The 18,686-nt window shown below is 39.3% G+C and overlaps 1 protein-coding gene across 2 annotated transcripts in view; it reads right to left on the bottom strand.

Annotated features, from left to right (window-relative positions):
- tmem132e (transmembrane protein 132E) overlaps positions 1 to 18,686 on the bottom strand; it is a 98,590-nt gene that overhangs the window by 10,114 nt on the left and 69,790 nt on the right. For both annotated transcript variants that reach the window (XM_020598526.1, XM_020598527.1), the window contains 2 exons: positions 12,097 to 12,302; positions 6,435 to 6,714 (listed from right to left, as the gene is read on the bottom strand). In XM_020598526.1, coding sequence (XP_020454182.1) covers positions 6,435 to 6,714; positions 12,097 to 12,302 — 486 coding nt within the window. The remainder of the gene's footprint in view (positions 1 to 6,434; positions 6,715 to 12,096; positions 12,303 to 18,686) is intronic.

Below are 18,686 nucleotides of genomic sequence, written 5' to 3'. Positions count from 1 at the left end.
AATTTTTAGAAAGTGTAATCCTAATTAAAGGTGAAAGTTTAAGGGCTAAAACGGGCTATAAAATTCTGCAGTCAGGTTCCACCTCTGCATGCATATTGTTTGGATGTGATGAGTTAATATACCAGAAAGGAGCGCTATGGTTCACTAGGCTACACACAAACATGTGCACGTGCTGCCAAACACACACACACACACACACACACACAACAATGGTGCATGCAAAACCCTAAGGCCAAAATAAATCCCAAATAAACTAAAGTTTTCATGAGGACAACTCAGTTGCATGATGGATCAATGTCACTACAGTAGCTTTTTCCATTACATTTTCAATCTTTCTATTAAGCTTGCCTGTGGACATTTTTATTTCTAGGACTACATGCAGTTTAAGAGGAGAATTAACAAAGGTGAAGATCACAAGGCATCTTATGGAGGGTGGCAGAGAGGTGAAGGATGTGCCCTGAGCAAAAAAAAAGAACCGGTTTCTGTGTAAAAACATGTTTACACATAAATCCTACTGGGGTCAGACAGCGTTCACCTACATCAGTGAAATCTATTTGCTTAAAATTGATTTTCTTCTATTTCACATTCCATTCATCTGTTGCTGATATTTTCACAGGCCAGTTAAAGTAACTAAAACGCAAATCAATTAAGTCAGTATTGACAACTATGTACAAATGTCAAAACCGACTCAAAGGCACAAACAACTCTATAAACAAAATATAATCACAGAAACAAATCTTGTTCAGGGTTATGATCCATGCTGGAAATGTATCATACTGTGTGGGCATTTATTATGCAGCCATCATGTAACAGGTTTCACAGATATTTCAGAAAAATCCTACTGTTGTACAGTGCAAGTCTAGAATCAGTGCTTGAACAACTATAAGAAGCAACTATTAGAAGGGTATACAGAATAATTCATGCTTCATTTCTTCACATTTTGGGCAAGTTCAAAGGGTGCACATGATAACAAATGATCTTCATGGTCAGAACTGCAAACACTTGCGGAAGGGAATTAAGCTTCAAACAAGCTTTTGTCACATTAACAACAAAAACCCAGGAGAAAGATTTTCTCCCCGACTGTTGTCAATTTTTGATGTTTGTGATTTATTCCAGGGTGTATTTTGCTGACACAGCAGCAATTTGGTTTTTCATTTTCCTCAGATTACCTCATTTACTTTTACCACAGTTGCTGATTTTCCACAACGTCAGCCAAAATCCCCAGCAGAACCTTCTGGGTACAGTATCTTTGTAGATTGTATTACTGACTGTGGTAACATCAGCATAGTATCACAAGGTCTTGACTCAATATTCAACATACAGGGTATTGTGGTTGGGTTGTATTCTAGTCTAGGATGTGATTCTCAAATATGTTTAAATTATTTTATTGTATTTGAATACTGTCTTTCTTATATTATTTAGTTAGTTTCCTTCAAAATTTGGAACACAAGTTCTCTTCTGACTGGATCCTTCAGAATTTCTTGAAAACTAACCAGTGTTTTCTTACATTTTACATGTTCTCCTGTCAGTGTCACTACTTCTTTACTGTGCAGTACTGTACAGTTTCATGCAACAGCAGGCCATTTTTTATTAATTATTACAATTTTGTGGCAGGGTTTATTTAAAATCCTAATTATGCAGAGTCAAAGCTGGTGACAGAAAAAGCTGTTCCTGAGTTGAGTTGGTCCCTCATTCTTTCAAAATTCTCCTGATGGTGAAAACCTTCTGTCTGAGAGTAAACTGAGCCATTTTGACTAAATGTCCGGGATGAATACTGATTCCATACTATCTATCCTAGCTACTCCAAGTAATGAATGATGAATGTGTTCTATGTCTGTCATCTGCATTTCTCTCTTCCAGGAGGAGAGGTCAGCTGTAGTTGTGTAGCTTCTTCCTGCCCGGCTCCCAGCGGAATTTGTCATCCATGCTGCAGGCTAGGAAAGTGAAGTGAACCATGAAAAGTAGTTAAACTTTACATATTCATCAGCTAGGACCTCTACTATCTGTTACTGTTGAGTATACAGTTGTGTGTAACAATGCGTGTTGATGTTTAGGTACTCTTCACAGGAAGCAGTGGCATTATTACACTGATGCTTAAGACAAACAGAAGATCAATGAGAAGCCCATGCAGCATATAGTCACTGAGCAGGAGAGTTTCTTCTCATGCTACTGTGTATTACTTGCATCACACTACATTATCTTCAGCCTACTACATTCTACGCTTCTCTTCTCTTCTCAAACCATCTGTTCAATAAATTACACTTACTGGTACAACTTGATATTAGTGGAAGATTTATTAATGCAAGCTGTAGATTTCATGAGCAGCTTATGCTGTCTAATGTAGCAGAAACCTGAGGACAACAAGTCCCTTTTCAGGCAATGAAGCGTCCTCACACATCTACAGAAAATTGCACACATCAGTTTGGAGTGAACACCAGTCTAAACAGACCTTGAGAAGAGGTCAAAAATACCTTTTGTTGCACTGAAAGCTATGCTCCATTTCATGATATGTGATAAAGCATGGATCTATAGAATTCAATATAAACTTTTAGCTAGATTTTCATTCTGCTTTATTAAACTAAAACGTTTCTGTTGGTTGATGTAGATGAGATATATAATCTCTCCAGTGTGTTCTGGGTCTACCCTGGGGTCTCCTACCAGCTGGACATGCCCGGAAAACCTCCAAAGGGAGGCACCTTGGAAGCATCCTGACACGATGCCTAAACCACCTCAGCTGGCTCCTTTTGATGCGAAGGAGCAGAGGTTTTACGCTGAATCCCTCCCGGGAGTCTGAGCTCCGCAGCTTATCTCTAAGAGTAACTCCGGCCACCCTACGAAGGAAACACATTTTGGCCACTTATTCTTTTGGTCACTAACTCATGACCATTTATTTTTTCTTTTTATATTATTATATTATTTGATTTGATATTAATATTAGAAAAATATACAATGGCAAACTGACATTCACAGGTCAGCACATGGTCATCAGGTCAGGTCATCAAACAGTATAGATATATAGAAAGTACTTCTTCTCCAAGAGGATGAAATGATGGAATGAAAGTTCCCTCGACAGCTACAGAGCCTTACAACAGTCTGCCCCTGATAGTCATTCCACTAAAATAACTTTCTTGGGGGACACTGAAACTGAAATGGACAGATCAGAGTGCAGAGAGCTAGAAAGTGGAGGATGAAATGTGACAAATGTTTCAGGCGGTAAGACACTGCTCTAGTGTATTTGACATCTTGTAATAGAGGTTGTTATACGAGACCTTTACAGTTACATAAAATGATGTCTTCATGTACATATTTTCAGCTATAGGCTTGAATAAGCCACATCCTGTTTGATGTTCAGAGAAGATTGATGTTGCATTGGCACATATTTATATAATGAAACCAGTGTCTATATGCTGGAATATTTATCAGGATGTTACACCCTATTGTGTGGTCAAGTCAGGAGTGCAAATGAATTTTGAGACTTCAGTGCATCTATTATCTTCTCAGCTTTCATACATAAATCTGTAAATCTATTAAAATAGATAATGTCTCATCAGTGGGTAGAACTTGTTGTGCTGTACTGTTTTCTCCAGATCCTGTTAGTTTTTTTCTTTGAGTGACATAGTTTCTAATCATCTAGGGAAGTTAACTGTTGAGCTAAATATACTGTGTTGTACTGTTCAAATATCATGTAATACATGTTGAACTTTAATACTGGAGTGAGATTAAAGATTCAACAGATTAAACTCAATTCTATTTCTACTCTTCTGTCTGTCTTTGAAAGATGATTGCACGTTTGGAGATACCAATTAAACAATCTCTAATCTGCGTACTAACAGTGACTTTTGTCCAAGTCTGGCTTTTCACTTTGAGAAGCATATAATCCTCTGAATTAAACTCCCAAATCTCACCACATTTGGTGGATTCATAGAATGCCCTCAGTCTGCCCAGGGTATAAACATACTTTTGGCAGCTTAATTAAGACCTGCTATTTGAAACACAAATGTTTTTTGCTTTGTGTCTTGAAATATACAGTGCCCATTAAATTTAACATAGAAACTCTAAGAAAAGCACGCAATAATCATCAACCGTATTTCCAAAAAGAAAGAAATCAAATGTCTGGAATATTGCACTATTGTGGACAAAAACCCTTCCTCTATTCATATTCCTGATTCACTTGTATCATATTCATGAACTGGTGGACAATTTGAATCAGACTCCCAAGACTCAAAAGATTAATTCAAATCCTCTGACAGACTGAAATCTTCAGCAAATGGACTATTGTTGAGATACTATATACTGTTCATGTTCAGAAAAATCAGCACAACAGTGTCACTGTTCTTTGTAAAACACTGATGAGTTTTGTTGGCGACCAGTCATTCATGTTGAATTGATAGCAAGTCATCATGGTGTTTTCATATAAACCTATGAGTCCTTGCACCTCATCATTCATTCACATGAGGCCGTTGTCATTTCCAGGGCATCAAATACTTCACAAAACATCAGTATTTGACGCCCTGGGATAAGAACGAGTTGTTCACTCCTACAAGGATGGAGCTGTAGGTGCAGGAGGCAGCTGGAGTTTGTTTCCTCTTATTGACCATAAACTTTCTGACTTGTACAGAATGAAGTGATGCCCCACTTGCTTATACTCACTTAACTCATTGTGAGCATATGAGCATGATGAGCCTTTAGTCGAAAGCACCATTGTAACTAAATATGCCTGACAGAGATAATAATGTTCCTGTGGACTAATAGTCCTGCTGACATTTAGATAGTGGATAAATTATCTGACAAAGTGATCATTATGTAATTTGCTTAGATAAGAATGGAGCCTGTTGTTCACCTGATGAAAGACTTTTTTTTTTTTTTTTTTTTTTACATTTAGGTCACTACAATCCAACTACTGAGCATTATTTTGAATAATCAAATGTTTCCGGATATGTAATTTGCTTAGATAAAAATGGGGCCTTTTGTTCCCCTGATGAAAGCCTTTTTTTTTTTTTTTTTTTTTTACATTTCTAGGTCACTACAATCCAACTACTGAGCATTATTTTGAATAATCAAATGTTTCCGGATCGGCTCCAGCATGTTGCTTCACATCAGTCCACCTTTTAAAGTTGTTTGAGGGATGAAACCTTATTCTTATTTATTTTAATATTCACGATTGCTGTGAGTCAAAGTGGCAAGTTACGTCTGGTGATAAATTAATGTATAATTAATCATACCCTTCAACAGACTACAAATGATACATTGCTCGTTTAAAATGATGGATTGGTGACTTATATCTATCTCCCTATTTCTCCATAATCCGATGCATCCATCGGGAAACAATTTTTTCATCTGACAGGCTGAAACTGTAATCTTTTTATGGTGATCAACAATCTCACCAACCATTAGTTCTCTCAGTCCCCATAAATGACAAGTGTAGCACTGGTAAATCATTGCACGAGAGTCATAGCTTCTGACACTTCCTTAATAAGGATTTCTGAACATGTCTTTGCTGATGCTTATACTGTACATGTGCTTTATGTCAGGGAGCTCTTTTACATGAGCAAAGTGGACATCAAATGCAGCATACACTTACTGTACAAAGAGACAAGGAAGTTTTTGTTTTGTGACAAACAAGCAATTAGAAAAAAGAGAAAGAGCACAAACAGTGGCAGGAAAACTCTGCATAAGCCTGAATGATCTTCTGCAGTACAGTATGTAACAGCTCCAGTGTAATGTTCATAGTTCAGGACATCATTCCCAATGTTCACTTTAACACTGTGATCTGGGACCATGGCAAAAAAGAAGTTAAACGGGATGAGGAAAACAAGCAATCAAACCAGCAGACAGGTTTTAAACAACTCCTCAGTCAGTTAGGTTTACTGCCCAAACTGTCTACTGTACCATCCATCACACCTTGTCAACCGTCTTCTGGGTTCAACTTAGATCTACTGTAGTTACCTGAGTTTACCTAAGACAATCTGTTGGCTTGTCTGAAACCTGTCTGATTGCCTCACTGTTAATGTTTCTTAACTTAGTCTCACTTTATTATACAGATTTTTACCATGTTTCTAAGTATCAGCAATGTATTTTTATGACTATCGTGTTATCATAACTAGAAGAAATGATGACTGAAACTATAATAGTAAAACCAAGTTGTAATACACTAGCATTGTCCTTTAAGAAAGGCATCAACAATCTTCGAAAGAACTGATTTCCTTAGTCCCAAAAAGCTGCTGTAAACTCAGAAAGAGTTATGAGTCCTAAGTTTTCAATCCTTCCTCCTCATCTCAGCCTTCATTTTGTGTGTGCTGGAGTAAGCGTTTAAGGAATGTCATGCCTGCTTTCACACCTCTCATTCAGTCACATCATTTGTCATCTATAAGACACTTAATTTTTCATTCTTGACTTCTCAGCACCAACACAAAAAAGCAGGAGGTTTACCATACCTTCAGAAGAGTGGAGCCCAGCTCCAGGCCCACCAGGACAGTCCTGTCCACCAACTCTGCTATCCTGGGGTCGGCCACCTTCAGGGAGTCCTGAACCAGGTCAGTGACATCTACCTGCCAGTCGGGTCCTAGCATGGTGATGACCTGGTCAGTTCCCTCTGTAGATGTGGTGTGGAACTGTGTAAGCACCTTGACCAGGGCCCGCTGGTACTGCAGGGTGCAGCCTCGACTCACCCGCCGCTCCTCATCTTCATCGTCTGCGTCGCTGTCTCTAGTGCTCCTTGGGCAGACAGAAGTAGGAAATATGACTGAAGCAGAGAATGGAAGTGCATTAAATATTCATCTATCCAGTGTCAAAGATGCAGCAGTTGTATCTTAAAGCACTCATGAACGCTGTAGGCATCAATTTTAGGCAGGTGTGGAGTTGCAAAAAGGCAACTGAGGTGGAAAACCTGGGAAGCTTGAGATTGGTACCCAAGTGTGTACAGAATTTGCCACCAAAAAGACTGAGAAACAGTGATTAAGATTTAAAAACAACAACGACAAAAAAAACATTACCAATCATAACCTTTCACATTTTTAAACTGAGCAGCTGGTATTAAATTCTGCACAGTGCTGCAACATTATGCTATGTCTCAGTGTGTGCCTCCTGCTCTTCAGGATCCCTACTCATTTTATAATTTGACATCACAACACTGATGAGAAACTTGGCACCACTCCACACATACCCATTACATTATCTGTTTTAGTAGTGATGAGGAAAAAAATCTTCCATGCCAGCGGGGAAGGAGATAAGCATCAAACCGCAGAGTTTTGGACTGATGCCCTTATTTCACAGGAGCCCTGGGCAGCGGGGTTAAACATGCCAGGTGCGTCCCCCACCGAGTACAATCTGCTCTACAACAAGATGTATGAGTTACTCAACTTTCCTCAGCAGGCCTGACATTCTGCCAGTTCCTCCTTAAAAAATGCACCTCCGCTTAATCTTTGCTTTAGATGAACTATCTGAACAACTTGAGATTCAGGGAAGGTGGTGGGGCCGTCAGCCAATGACACAGTATATATCCCACCCACTGATTCAAGAAACAGGTCTGATTAGGCTAAACGCTTCTGCCCTGAGGTCTCATAAATGCTTAGAACACACTCCCTCAACATCAAAATGCATTGTTGCGTGGACCTCTCCACCTCTCCCACCGACAGTACTTGTTTGGTTATTAATTCAGCTACCTCTCCACACCTCCTTATTCCCACCACTACTATGCTGTGCCTGTAACTGTGTAAAGGCAGGTTATAGGATGTTCAGGAATAAATGGGCCTCCCATAAAGCTCTCACAGTTCAGTGGAGGTACTTGCATGTACAGTAGTTGCCCATTCAAGCAAGCTTAATTTTATCTAATGAACGTCTTTCGCTCTGATTAAGCTCCGGTCATGGAGTTTTCGCTTCAGTGTCTATGGTTGGTCGCTTTTCTTACTGTGTAATGAATAAAAAATTTAAAGCACTTTCACAATCGCTGTGTAATTTTCTCACAATATGGTTACGCCTGGAATGTCTTTTTACATTTTTATTCATGGGAAAAACTAAAATAAAATAAAAAAAAATTACCATAGGGGGCAAATGTGAGATTGTGTGAAAAATAAAAAACCAATTTAATGAAATCTTAGCAGTGGCACTTCAACAACAAGGCTGAGGTTTTCCCTTGTCGAGTTTAGGTGTTTTTGTCATTTGTTTGAGTTTTCTCTGAACACTTTGCTTTCCTTCCACATGCCAAAGACAAGTTAGGTGAATTAGAGACTTCAAAAAGCCCACAGGTGTGAATGTAGTTGTAAATGGCTGTCTAGTATCTATATGTGCTCTTTCTATAAAACACCAATCACCTGTCAAATATGTACCCTACCTTTCACCTGAATCATAGGAATTAAAGGTCCTGACATGTTGGTCTATCTGTGTGTTTTTTAAAATCTGTCTTTTCTGAATTTACCTACTTTATGGAAGTGATGAAATAAATTGCTGGAATATCCCTGAAAGGTATAATAACTTTGTAACAGTGTACTCTTCTTTTCCACTTTACAATACATACATACAGTATATCCAGCACGTGAACGCACTGCCTCTCTGTGCCAGAGACTGACAGTGTAGCTTTAAGACATGTAGTTCCTGTTGTTCTTAGAAGGTAAGTGAGTCAACTCCAAAGCAGACGGCACACTCATTACTCTTTCAGATAAATGTAGAAAACAACCTAATGAGACACTAAGACTCTCTCCATCTCTGTCAAGGTATCTCACAACTCTTGGCTCAGGCCAGTGCAAGTTTACCTCCGTCAGTCTATAGCTGAAAATAAGGTTGATATTTTTTCCTCCCCCAAGTAAAATATTGTCTGATCTTATTAGAGTCTTTGATACAACAGTACAAGCTGAAGCTTCAATGTGCACGGGCTGCCCGCCCGATTACTCTTTCTTGATACAACAGTACAAGCTGAAGCTTCAGTGTGCACGGGCTGCCCGCCCGATTACATTCTTATATTAGAGCATGTTTCTGGATAATGCAGTCAGTGAGCAATTCTGTTGAGATGTAACAGAGGCCCACTGCAGGCCAAGAGGCCTTGTTGTGCATGAAGGTTCAGAATGTGTCACTTTGCAGAAGTGAAGGAATGCAGGATGGAAAAGAGTGCAAGAAAGAAGAAAAATAAAAGTTAAGGAGGCATGTAAAGAGTGTGGGAGGTTAGAGGTTGTGTAAAGGAGAGTCAGTGCTTCTGAGAGCAAGAAAATAAGCAAAAGAAATTGAACGACTGTACAGAGTGAGCAAAAAGGCAATAACTCAATCTAATAGTCACAAAATAAAGTAGCTTTAGCAGAGCCTGATGCAGATAATCACTGTGATTTGGTGCTACTGGAGTGTGTTTGAGATTGCTAATGAGTTACATTACAATGTATCAGAGTTCCTATTTATCAGATTTATTATTTACTTTTCTTTGTGAGGGCTGTGAAAACATAACCTGATTCATTATCACAGCACTTTGTAAGGACTGTAAGCAAACAAGAGTATGACAATCGGAACCCGTTGCTCTTGTTAGCGCTGGTTTTCCTTAACATTAAGATGATTTCTTGTAAATCATGTTGTTCTCTGTCCATTTTCTCCATTCCTGACATCTTGCTACAATACGGTAAATTAACCTTGACCTTGAGTAGAGAAGGTTCCATCAGCAAAAGGAAAGGATGTTTTTAAAATGTGGTTTACAGTGACATATCTAAAAAGCACATGTGCCTGTATGTGAATCTATCATACATGATAAATGTGATGAATATGTGGATTTTTGTAAAAGGTTTGTTACTTTTCCAGACTTAATCCACTGTGTTTTATGGACAGCCTCAGCAATGACACTGATACAATTACCCATGAAATGTATTTTATTTTAAAAACAACAAATGCTACTGAAGCAATCAATCAAGAAGTCTAAACATAAACAGGAGCTAATCTACTTCCCCTGAAACTTGCAATGCTGCCATCCAGGCCAGGTCTCCCTTACAAAGAGGTTGCCAGCCTCAACAGAATGCTATCTGCTTAAATAATGTCTAAATGGAAAAAATGAAATTAAATAAAAAAGAAAAAATGTTTTTTCAAATGAAACACATCAGCTACAGTATATGACCTCAGCCCACTACCCTCAAGTTAGAGTGGTAATTACTTTGTAATGTAACAATGCAGCTTAGGGTACCAAGTCCTTTTGCAGAGAGTGGATACCCAAACCCAGTGGCACTTGGGGTTTAGGCTGGGTTCAGACAAAAATTTTGAAATTATATTTGGGTCTGGGTCAAGTTTGGACATGTAAGTCAAACATTAGGCTAGATGGCTGGAGCACTCAAACATCTGCCTTGTTTAATAATTAGGGGGAAAATGCCATACAAACTCAACTGTGTCGGGCTCAGGTTGGCTTCAGGCAGGACTACAGTATGCAGCCCGATCCATGTTCTATCCTCTTGTGATACTGCTACAGCTTTAGATAAGGCAGCAGTAAAACAAAAAATACTATACTGCATACATCAAAATATGTGTCCAATCACCACCAGAAATATCACTGAAAACAGAAAGACACCTGTGGGAAGGCCATTCTACTCAGTATCATCAGCTGAGAATGATCAGAGTGGGCTTTGCCTCCTGTTTCCTGATGCTGAAAAGAACTGCAGGGAAAAGTAAAAAAAAACGAAAAAAAAAAAAATTATATAGTCTCAGTAAAGCCAAATGACAGCATGCAAGAAAGGAATGTTTCACCTGTAGTGAAACGAATTCCTCCTGCCTGGCTCTATAGCAATCATAGCAATCTAAAATACCTCACCCGTGGTCTTTGATTACTGTTTTGATGAAGGCACAGGGGAAGCGATACGCATAGAAAATGAGCAAGAAGAATTGCAGAGATACATTATAGAAAAAAAAAACTTTAAAACTACACCAGTTTGCTTGTAACAACTAGCCCAACTATTGTTATTCAGGGAATGCTGAATAACAAAGGTAATATTGTTATACAAGAGTTACACTGTATGAGACTGCTGGCAAACCCTGGGGCCTAGTAAACATCGGACAAATGGCAAACACCATTCAAAATAATGAGGTCTGAAATTTTCACAAATCCTATAAAAACACATATATGACTTTTCATCTGCAAGATTCTACTTTAATAGGCTTGGGTCTTTTATAAAAACATGAATGAATGGTGCTGTAGTAAGGATTTAAGAAACATTTTGCATGGCAAAAATAATATACCATCCATAGCCTATTATTGCCCATTGGGGATCTTTGAAAAATGAAACTACGCAAGATGTTTTCCAAGCACTTTAGGTCATTTGAAATACCTTCATTCTTCAAACAACTCCTTAAACATGCTATTTGTATTCAGTTTGGGCTGAAACATATTTGGTCTACAGTGATGTACTCGAGCAGTGATGACAGCAGCCACCCGTATGACTGTTAATGCTCCCATTAAACATTTGCTAAATGAAGGGCTGTAGGTCTGTTTGTTACTGCTCCATGCATGACAAGAATGCTGGAATATTTTAACGAGCTTAGGTTCCTTAACCTAAGACCACATTTTTCATTGTGGTCCAGACTCGACCAACTTTAATTTCCCACTGGTACAATTTCTCCCCGCCTTTAAAGGTGTTAATAGGAAACAGCTTGTTTTTTTTATTGCTGGCTGCATTTCTTCTATCAACAAAAACGCCAATAACGTCTATAATATTGACATAAAGGTGACACAGCTGGCCTCAATTCCTTACAATAACAGTATATAAACAGAACACAAGAAGAGTGTAGATAACCATGACACAGTACTATAATTACAGTAATACCTGGCTATACTACTGCAAATGCAAATAGCCAAACTAAAGTATCAACACTGTACAGCTTCTTGGCAAAACGTCTACAACAACAGTGTAACTTGGACCATCATTTGGAATTCAAAGTAACACCTCAAATGACCTGTCCCTTAGTCCAGAAATAGCACTATCTATCTGAAAGTGTAAATATAAAATGACAAAAATCAATTTACACTTAAAATCTATTATTACCGATGGGAACAATATGAAAATAATGCTTAAATTGCGTGAAACCTTAACTTCCCCATAAGATTCATGTGTGGTAACTGGATCTCCAGGTGGTGTTGAGCCTCACCTTCTGTCAGGCAGAATGGGAACCCTCCACCCTTTAATGAAGCTGAGATTGTTGTCAGAAAGTTCCACCTGCAGGGGAAGTTTGGGCACCCAGACGGTCAGCTCTAGTGGTGAGCTCAGATGTTCGTAGCTGAAGATAACCCTGGCGTTCATGGAGCCCCGCGTCTCCTTCCCATTGACAAACACGTAGTCACAATTTATGGACACCTATAACAGATCAGGGTCAGAAGTCAGAGACCATCTATATGGTAATGGTCACAATGGTGGCAGAGCACCTAAGTGATATGTGTTGATATACACTGCAGCATGGATGCAGCTGTCAGTCCCACAATTCATCATAGAGCGTTTCAAGGTGCTTTCAGCAGAAAAAATACACAGCAAGGAAGCATATGTATTTGCATGTGATGTGAAAGTTCATGGTACATAGTCAGTCTCTTATGCTATACTTTCATTTTGTCTTAAAGGGTTGGTTTGCCCAAATGTAATAAAAAAGAATAAAACTCCAGAACATATAACCAAACATATGTCGGTTACTCCATATAACTCAGGGTCTACTTTATACTTATCCACTATCAAACTCTTTCTGGAAACCTCAGACAGATATCTCTAAAACCTATGGTAAAACCAAAAATATCTGCATTGACTAGATACTGTAGCATTCAAGGTAAATGAGAAAATTCTGTTTTCTTTGGAATTTGAGTAAAACAATGCTTTTCAAGAGGCTGCACAGTATGCTGATACTTACCAGCATTGGGGAGTAACTAGTTACACATAACTAGGTCATGAAATTACAAAAATAAATGTAAATTTTATCAGTTACAGTTACTGAGAAGAAATAAGTAAATTAGTTACTAACCTAAATATTGGTGATTACAAAGGGTCACAATCAAATACATTCTTTTCAGTAAAAAGCATAAAAGAATATATCATTCACTCTGTTGCTTTGCATCTTTCTGCTGTGTAGGAATGTGTTCTTTTGGCATATTTCTGGACAACGAGGGTCAGTGAAGACACTGGGACAGATTTGCAACCCATTAAGGCTACAATGGTTTACAAGGAGCTGTTTCTGCGTCTCGATAGGTTCCATTCATTCGTCAGTATGCACTCAAATTCTGTCTGTTTTCAATTGGTTCTCTCTTGACTTAGCACCGCCTCTCATCTACCAGTCAAATCGATGCATATTGCTCGAAGCAGTCTGCCATGCCTGGCTGCGACCAGCCGACAACGCCAAGGCATGTAGTCGTGCTGTCAGACACCAGCACCTTTCAGAGGGGAAAATTCAACACTATTTTCCTTCTGAAATAAGAACAGAGCGCTGGCATTATTGTACAGTGTAAAACCTGTTTCCCCCTGGTGAAAATGCTGTCAACATCAGAACGCTTGACACCAAACCGGAGGGAACATCTACTGTACAACTAAGTTAATGTAACTGCAGTCACTCACATGAAATAAAGAACTTAGGAGCACACCATCATGTTATTTATTTTTGTTCAAGATGTAATTTAGCTTGGTGCCCATCTAGTAGGCTGCACATTCTTATGATTTTTCATCTTTGCTGCCCCATTTAAAACATTTGTTAGAAAAGTAATTCAAAAGTAATCCAATGTAATAACTTACATTACTTTAATGAAGTAATTAAAACATATCTGTAACCCATGACATTTCAAAAGTAACCTTCCCAACACAGATACTTACTGTAGCACACAGTAAACCAGTGAGGCACCAGAACCTGCAGGGTTGTTTGCCCCCATCTAAACACTAATGCAGCTGATTTTACCAGCCTTAACCAGAGATGTGGAATGAATCAGTGAAAATCAGGTGCTGCTGTGGTTGGTCACAATGAAAACCCACAAACCCTCTAGTCTTGATGGCACAGTGCTGAGAACCACAGCTATAAACAATGCTTACTGGCTGTGGGCTTTTCTCTAATCTAATTAGCATCTTTTATGCTTTTAAATGAGTGCTCCTTCTAAGTAACCCAGTGCCTATTAAAATGTACAGTGCAAATTTGGCATTCAAACCACATCCTAACCCCACCACCCCTATTGCCCATTTTCAGCATAATGATCTGTGAACCATTCCACATGATATGTCAACAAACGCTTTTAGGCAAACACACAGGTCATATGATATGAAGGCTGACAGCAGTGTTACACTTCACCTGAACTTTAGATCATAACACTGACACGACACATTGGTAAACACACATTTCACCTTTCATGTAACATTCTTGTCATGTGGTAACATTTGTCACACAGCAATGACACAGAGCATGACTTCAATATACTTCTAAATTTAAATCTAAGCAAATGCCATTTTTAACATAAAACCACCTTTAGCTTTCCCACCTAGTAAAAATTCTCCAGTTCAATTTCAATTATCATAAATACTTGTTGTCTTCTAACACTAAATTATTAACTGCAATGGATCCGGAGGGTTTTGCTTTTTGGGCCGCCATTGAAGATTTATCTAGTTGAGAGAGGTAGCTGGCATTGTAATCAGAGGATCTAATCTTCTGCAAATGGAGGTCGGGATGGCCAGCTTTCTCAGGGCTGGGAATTCATCATAACTGGGAGGAGGTTTGTAATATAATTCCCCCTCCATGCAGACAGGCCAGAGTGGAGGGAGGGAGGGGGGGTGGTGGTGGAAGAACTTCTTAAGATGACAGTCTTTCCCTCTGGTTCAGTTAATGCAATTTTGCAGGGTTTGACCTTATGGGCTACCACAGTATTCAGCGTTTGTGTGTTATTGTCCTGTCAGCTGATGTGTAGTCTTATCTGTGTGAACCAATTTACAAAAGACAGAAAAAGAAGTAACTTAGTACAATGACCCCAGACACTTGGATTGATCACAGCATGGCTTGCTGTACAGTCAAGAACATCTGTCTGATGTGCACTCCCTTCTATCTTAAAGCCACACACACATGCACATACATACACAGTGAAAACGTGCCCTAGCTGTAGCACTATTTCAGCTCCTGCTGCTGATAAACCTGGCCAGCTAATTGCAAGTCAAAAGCTGTTTGCAAGTCGGGGTATCAGTGGCCCTGTAGGGGCTTGCTGAGGAGGGCTTTCACACGCTGAGCCACCACATGCCATCACAATGCTGTTAATGCACTGTGGCATCTTTCATGGTGCCAGCAGATTGCCTGGGTGGAGACAGATCATCAGGACAAGCAAAGTGCTGCCTGCATTTGGCCGTGTACTGGTCACATGATGCAGAGAAAAACTGGCTGGGTTAATAAAGGTTAAGACACCAAAGAGTCTTTTACCCATTATGAAATAACATTAACTGAATGAATTTCCAAAACCAGTTTCAGTGAAGGCAGAAGCTTCTGTCCTTAAAGTGAATTCTTCAATGCTTTCCTGCCAGTTTATCATGATGTGACCATTTAACCAGCGCCACTAATTTTGTTCATCCGCATTCTATGCAGATAGCAGTTAATACACTTTTCACATAATTCAATGTAGAACATGAGCCATAATTTTATTTCATGTAGAGCAGTCAAACTGCTAAAACAGATTCACCACCATTAAATCACTGGCTTTTTATTTGCACATGACTCCCTTAAAGGGCCATGTCAGCAATTTAGTATTTCACTTCTACAAAGTCAGGGGGGTTGCAAGAGACAGATTTAAAAAAAGGACAGATGGTCAAAATCAGAGGGTGACACATCCTTGCTTTTGGTCATTTACATATGTTGAACTCCAGAATGACTGGATCCTACACTTCCCATAATGCAATTTAGTGCAGTGGGTAGAGCAGTCGTTTCCCAACCAGAGGGTTGGGGGTTCAAATCTCGGTGCCTGCAGGATGCATATTGAAGTTTCCTTGGGCAAGACACTCAACCCCAAAGTTGCCCACAATGGTTAGAGCCATCAAGTGAGTTGACGCTGTAGATGGCTGCCTCGGTTCTGTACCGGAAACAAATTCCTTGTGTGTAACATGCTTGGCCAAATAAAGGTGATTAACTGAAGGTCTGTGCACATAAATAGGTTCCACACTTGAAAACATCATGGCAACCTCTTGACGACAAGAAGAATATTTCCTTTGTTTGTTGTGTTTGACTGAAGCTCCTGAAAAGGACAAATGTGTGTCCCCACCTACCAATAATGAGGATGTGGAATATAGTAATACATACAGTATAGTGCACAGAGAAAGCACCCTTACAGTGTTCACAGTCTCTGCAATCTCAAAATTTGTGCCACACACAGGGGTCCACCCCCACACTTCAGCAGCTGATGAAAAACACACACACACACACACAGACAAGGGAGCCATGAACTGGCCTTTAGACCCTTCCAGCCTGATAAATATCCACATGTTTGCAGCCTCACATAGGCTTTAGGGAAATGATTTAATCTCCTAGTCCAAGCCCAGACAACCTGATGATATCACTACAGGTATTTTCTCAGATTTGCCAGCTCTTCCCGAGCCCAAAAACATTATAACTTTTCACAGGCTTAATAGCAGACTTCATGACTAGTAAACCTATTTTGATGTGGCATGTTGTTCCTCCACCAGGGAGCGAAAGAACCTCTAGTGGCCACGGTTTTCAAATCGAAGGCTGACTGGTGCAGACATAATTACACTAATTAAAACTGATTTTAGCCACTTAGAGGCTATTTAAAAAACAGAGATGACAAGAAAAGACATTGAATATTAGTGCTAAAATTCATAATTCACAATTAAGTCAAGAATCTTTATTGTCATTATGCATGCAATTTCATTAACAAACCAGTAATCTGTCTGAATAAAATGAGCAGAACACCAATATAAGCAGGGATGTGTAATCACAAGAAACAGCAACAAAAATCTAATGTCCAATTTTAATGCTTTCTCTTATTGTAGTCCAGGGTTATGTATGGTTGGTGTATGGGCATTGTGCGAGCATAGGATAGTAGACTATGTTGGACATTTGACTTTTATTAGACAGCAGGAAAGGTCAAGAGAGCAAGGGGATGGCTTGCAATATACTGGACTGGAAGACTGCTACATGGTATGTGCTGCAGTTGTGCAAGATTCCTGTAAAGAACAAAAAGACTCTCTCATGTTTCAGTGTCACAGACACACACAAAGAAGAGTTTGGTGCAGGAGCCATCCTGATGCCATAACATTCTTTCAAATTGGGTTTCTGTTCAGGGATAATATTATGTATCAAATTAACACCAAACGTTCACACATGGTTAATATTGCTGGAACTGTTCCTTGTAGTAGTTATGGAGCTTTTCTTCATGTGATGGATGTGCACTAGCCTCCAGAGCACTGCAACCAATGAGTTCATTTAACTCTTTTAGCTAAATGAGCCAGCCTCCATTAGCCTGCTTTGGTAGGATTAATGACACAGAGTGAAAATTATCTATTGTTCTGAAAAGCTGGGACTTTTTTGGAAACATTTTGGATGTAATTAAAACATGCTCATCTTTTTAGTTGCTTCATATTGCAAAGACGTGATCACTATACTTTAAAGGTTTCACTCAAACTATATATTAAAATTGTATCTCTTCTAGCATTTAGCTATTTTGTTTTGGTATACATCACCAAGATTTCTGCTTCTATCCTGATACAGTAGAGGTGAAGAGAACTGTTTATGGTGCTCACAGCATTGACAAATTCCTCTATTGTAGAGTGGAGGCAAAATGCACCAACATTACATCCCTGTACTGAATATGTCATTCCAAAACGTATGGTACTACAAGTACCTTCACTCTCGTGGCTTAGGGTTTTCCACCTGATCTTGAAACCTGGGCGCAGGGATTTGCTCCCATTCAACCACAAGAGCATTAGTGAGGTTGACCACTGATAAGGCCTGGGTTGCAGTCAGCCTTCCAGGTCATCCCAAAGGAGCCGGTTGTGGTTGAAGTCAGAGCTTTGAGCAGGCTAGTCACTTTTTCCCCACAACAAACTAGGAAAACCATTTCTTTAGGGACCAGCTTTGTGTGTTGTCATGCTGAAGAAGGAAAGGGCCCTTCTTTTTCTTTTCACCACAGAGTTGGATGAACACTGTTGTCAAAAATATCATTTTATTTTGTAGCATTAAAATCATCCTTAATGGAAACTAAAGGGCAAAATCAGCACATAGTGCACAAAATGCAGACAGGTGTGTCCATATATTGTCCATTTAGGGTATCTGATGTATTAGATATCATCAATTAATTGATTAACTGTGTTTTGGGGCCCCTTTCAAATAAAATCTCAGCTGTCATAGATGATCGCGATTCAAACAATCATTAATCCACTTCCAGACTAAATAGGATTATTTTAGCAAACACCAAAACAAGTGCTCCTCATCCAAGTTCTTGTTTTTAAGTTGCTAAATTTGGAGTTAAAGGTGCTAAAGGTAAATGTGACACACTAATATGGAAGGAGGTATGGAGGAAGAAGCCTTCAGCAAGGTACAGAATTTATGCAGGATTACCACAGGCATGAGATGTGCAGACACAAGGTCTTCTCTCTGCCTTGAGATGGGTTATATGAGTCACAATGGCGAGGGAGAGGATGATCATTGGGGAAATAGGATTTGGTCTCTGTTGCCTATAATGGCTGGCAAGTCACTTCTTGCCCTGACACACTCAGAGCTGACCCCCCCTA

Source organism: Monopterus albus, unplaced genomic scaffold, assembly GCF_001952655.1.
Source record: "Monopterus albus unplaced genomic scaffold, M_albus_1.0 scaffold38.1, whole genome shotgun sequence".
Taxonomy (NCBI): Eukaryota; Metazoa; Chordata; class Actinopteri; order Synbranchiformes; family Synbranchidae; genus Monopterus; species Monopterus albus.
Note: the sequence above shows the minus strand (reverse complement) of the source record. Positions and strands in the feature narration are given on the sequence as shown.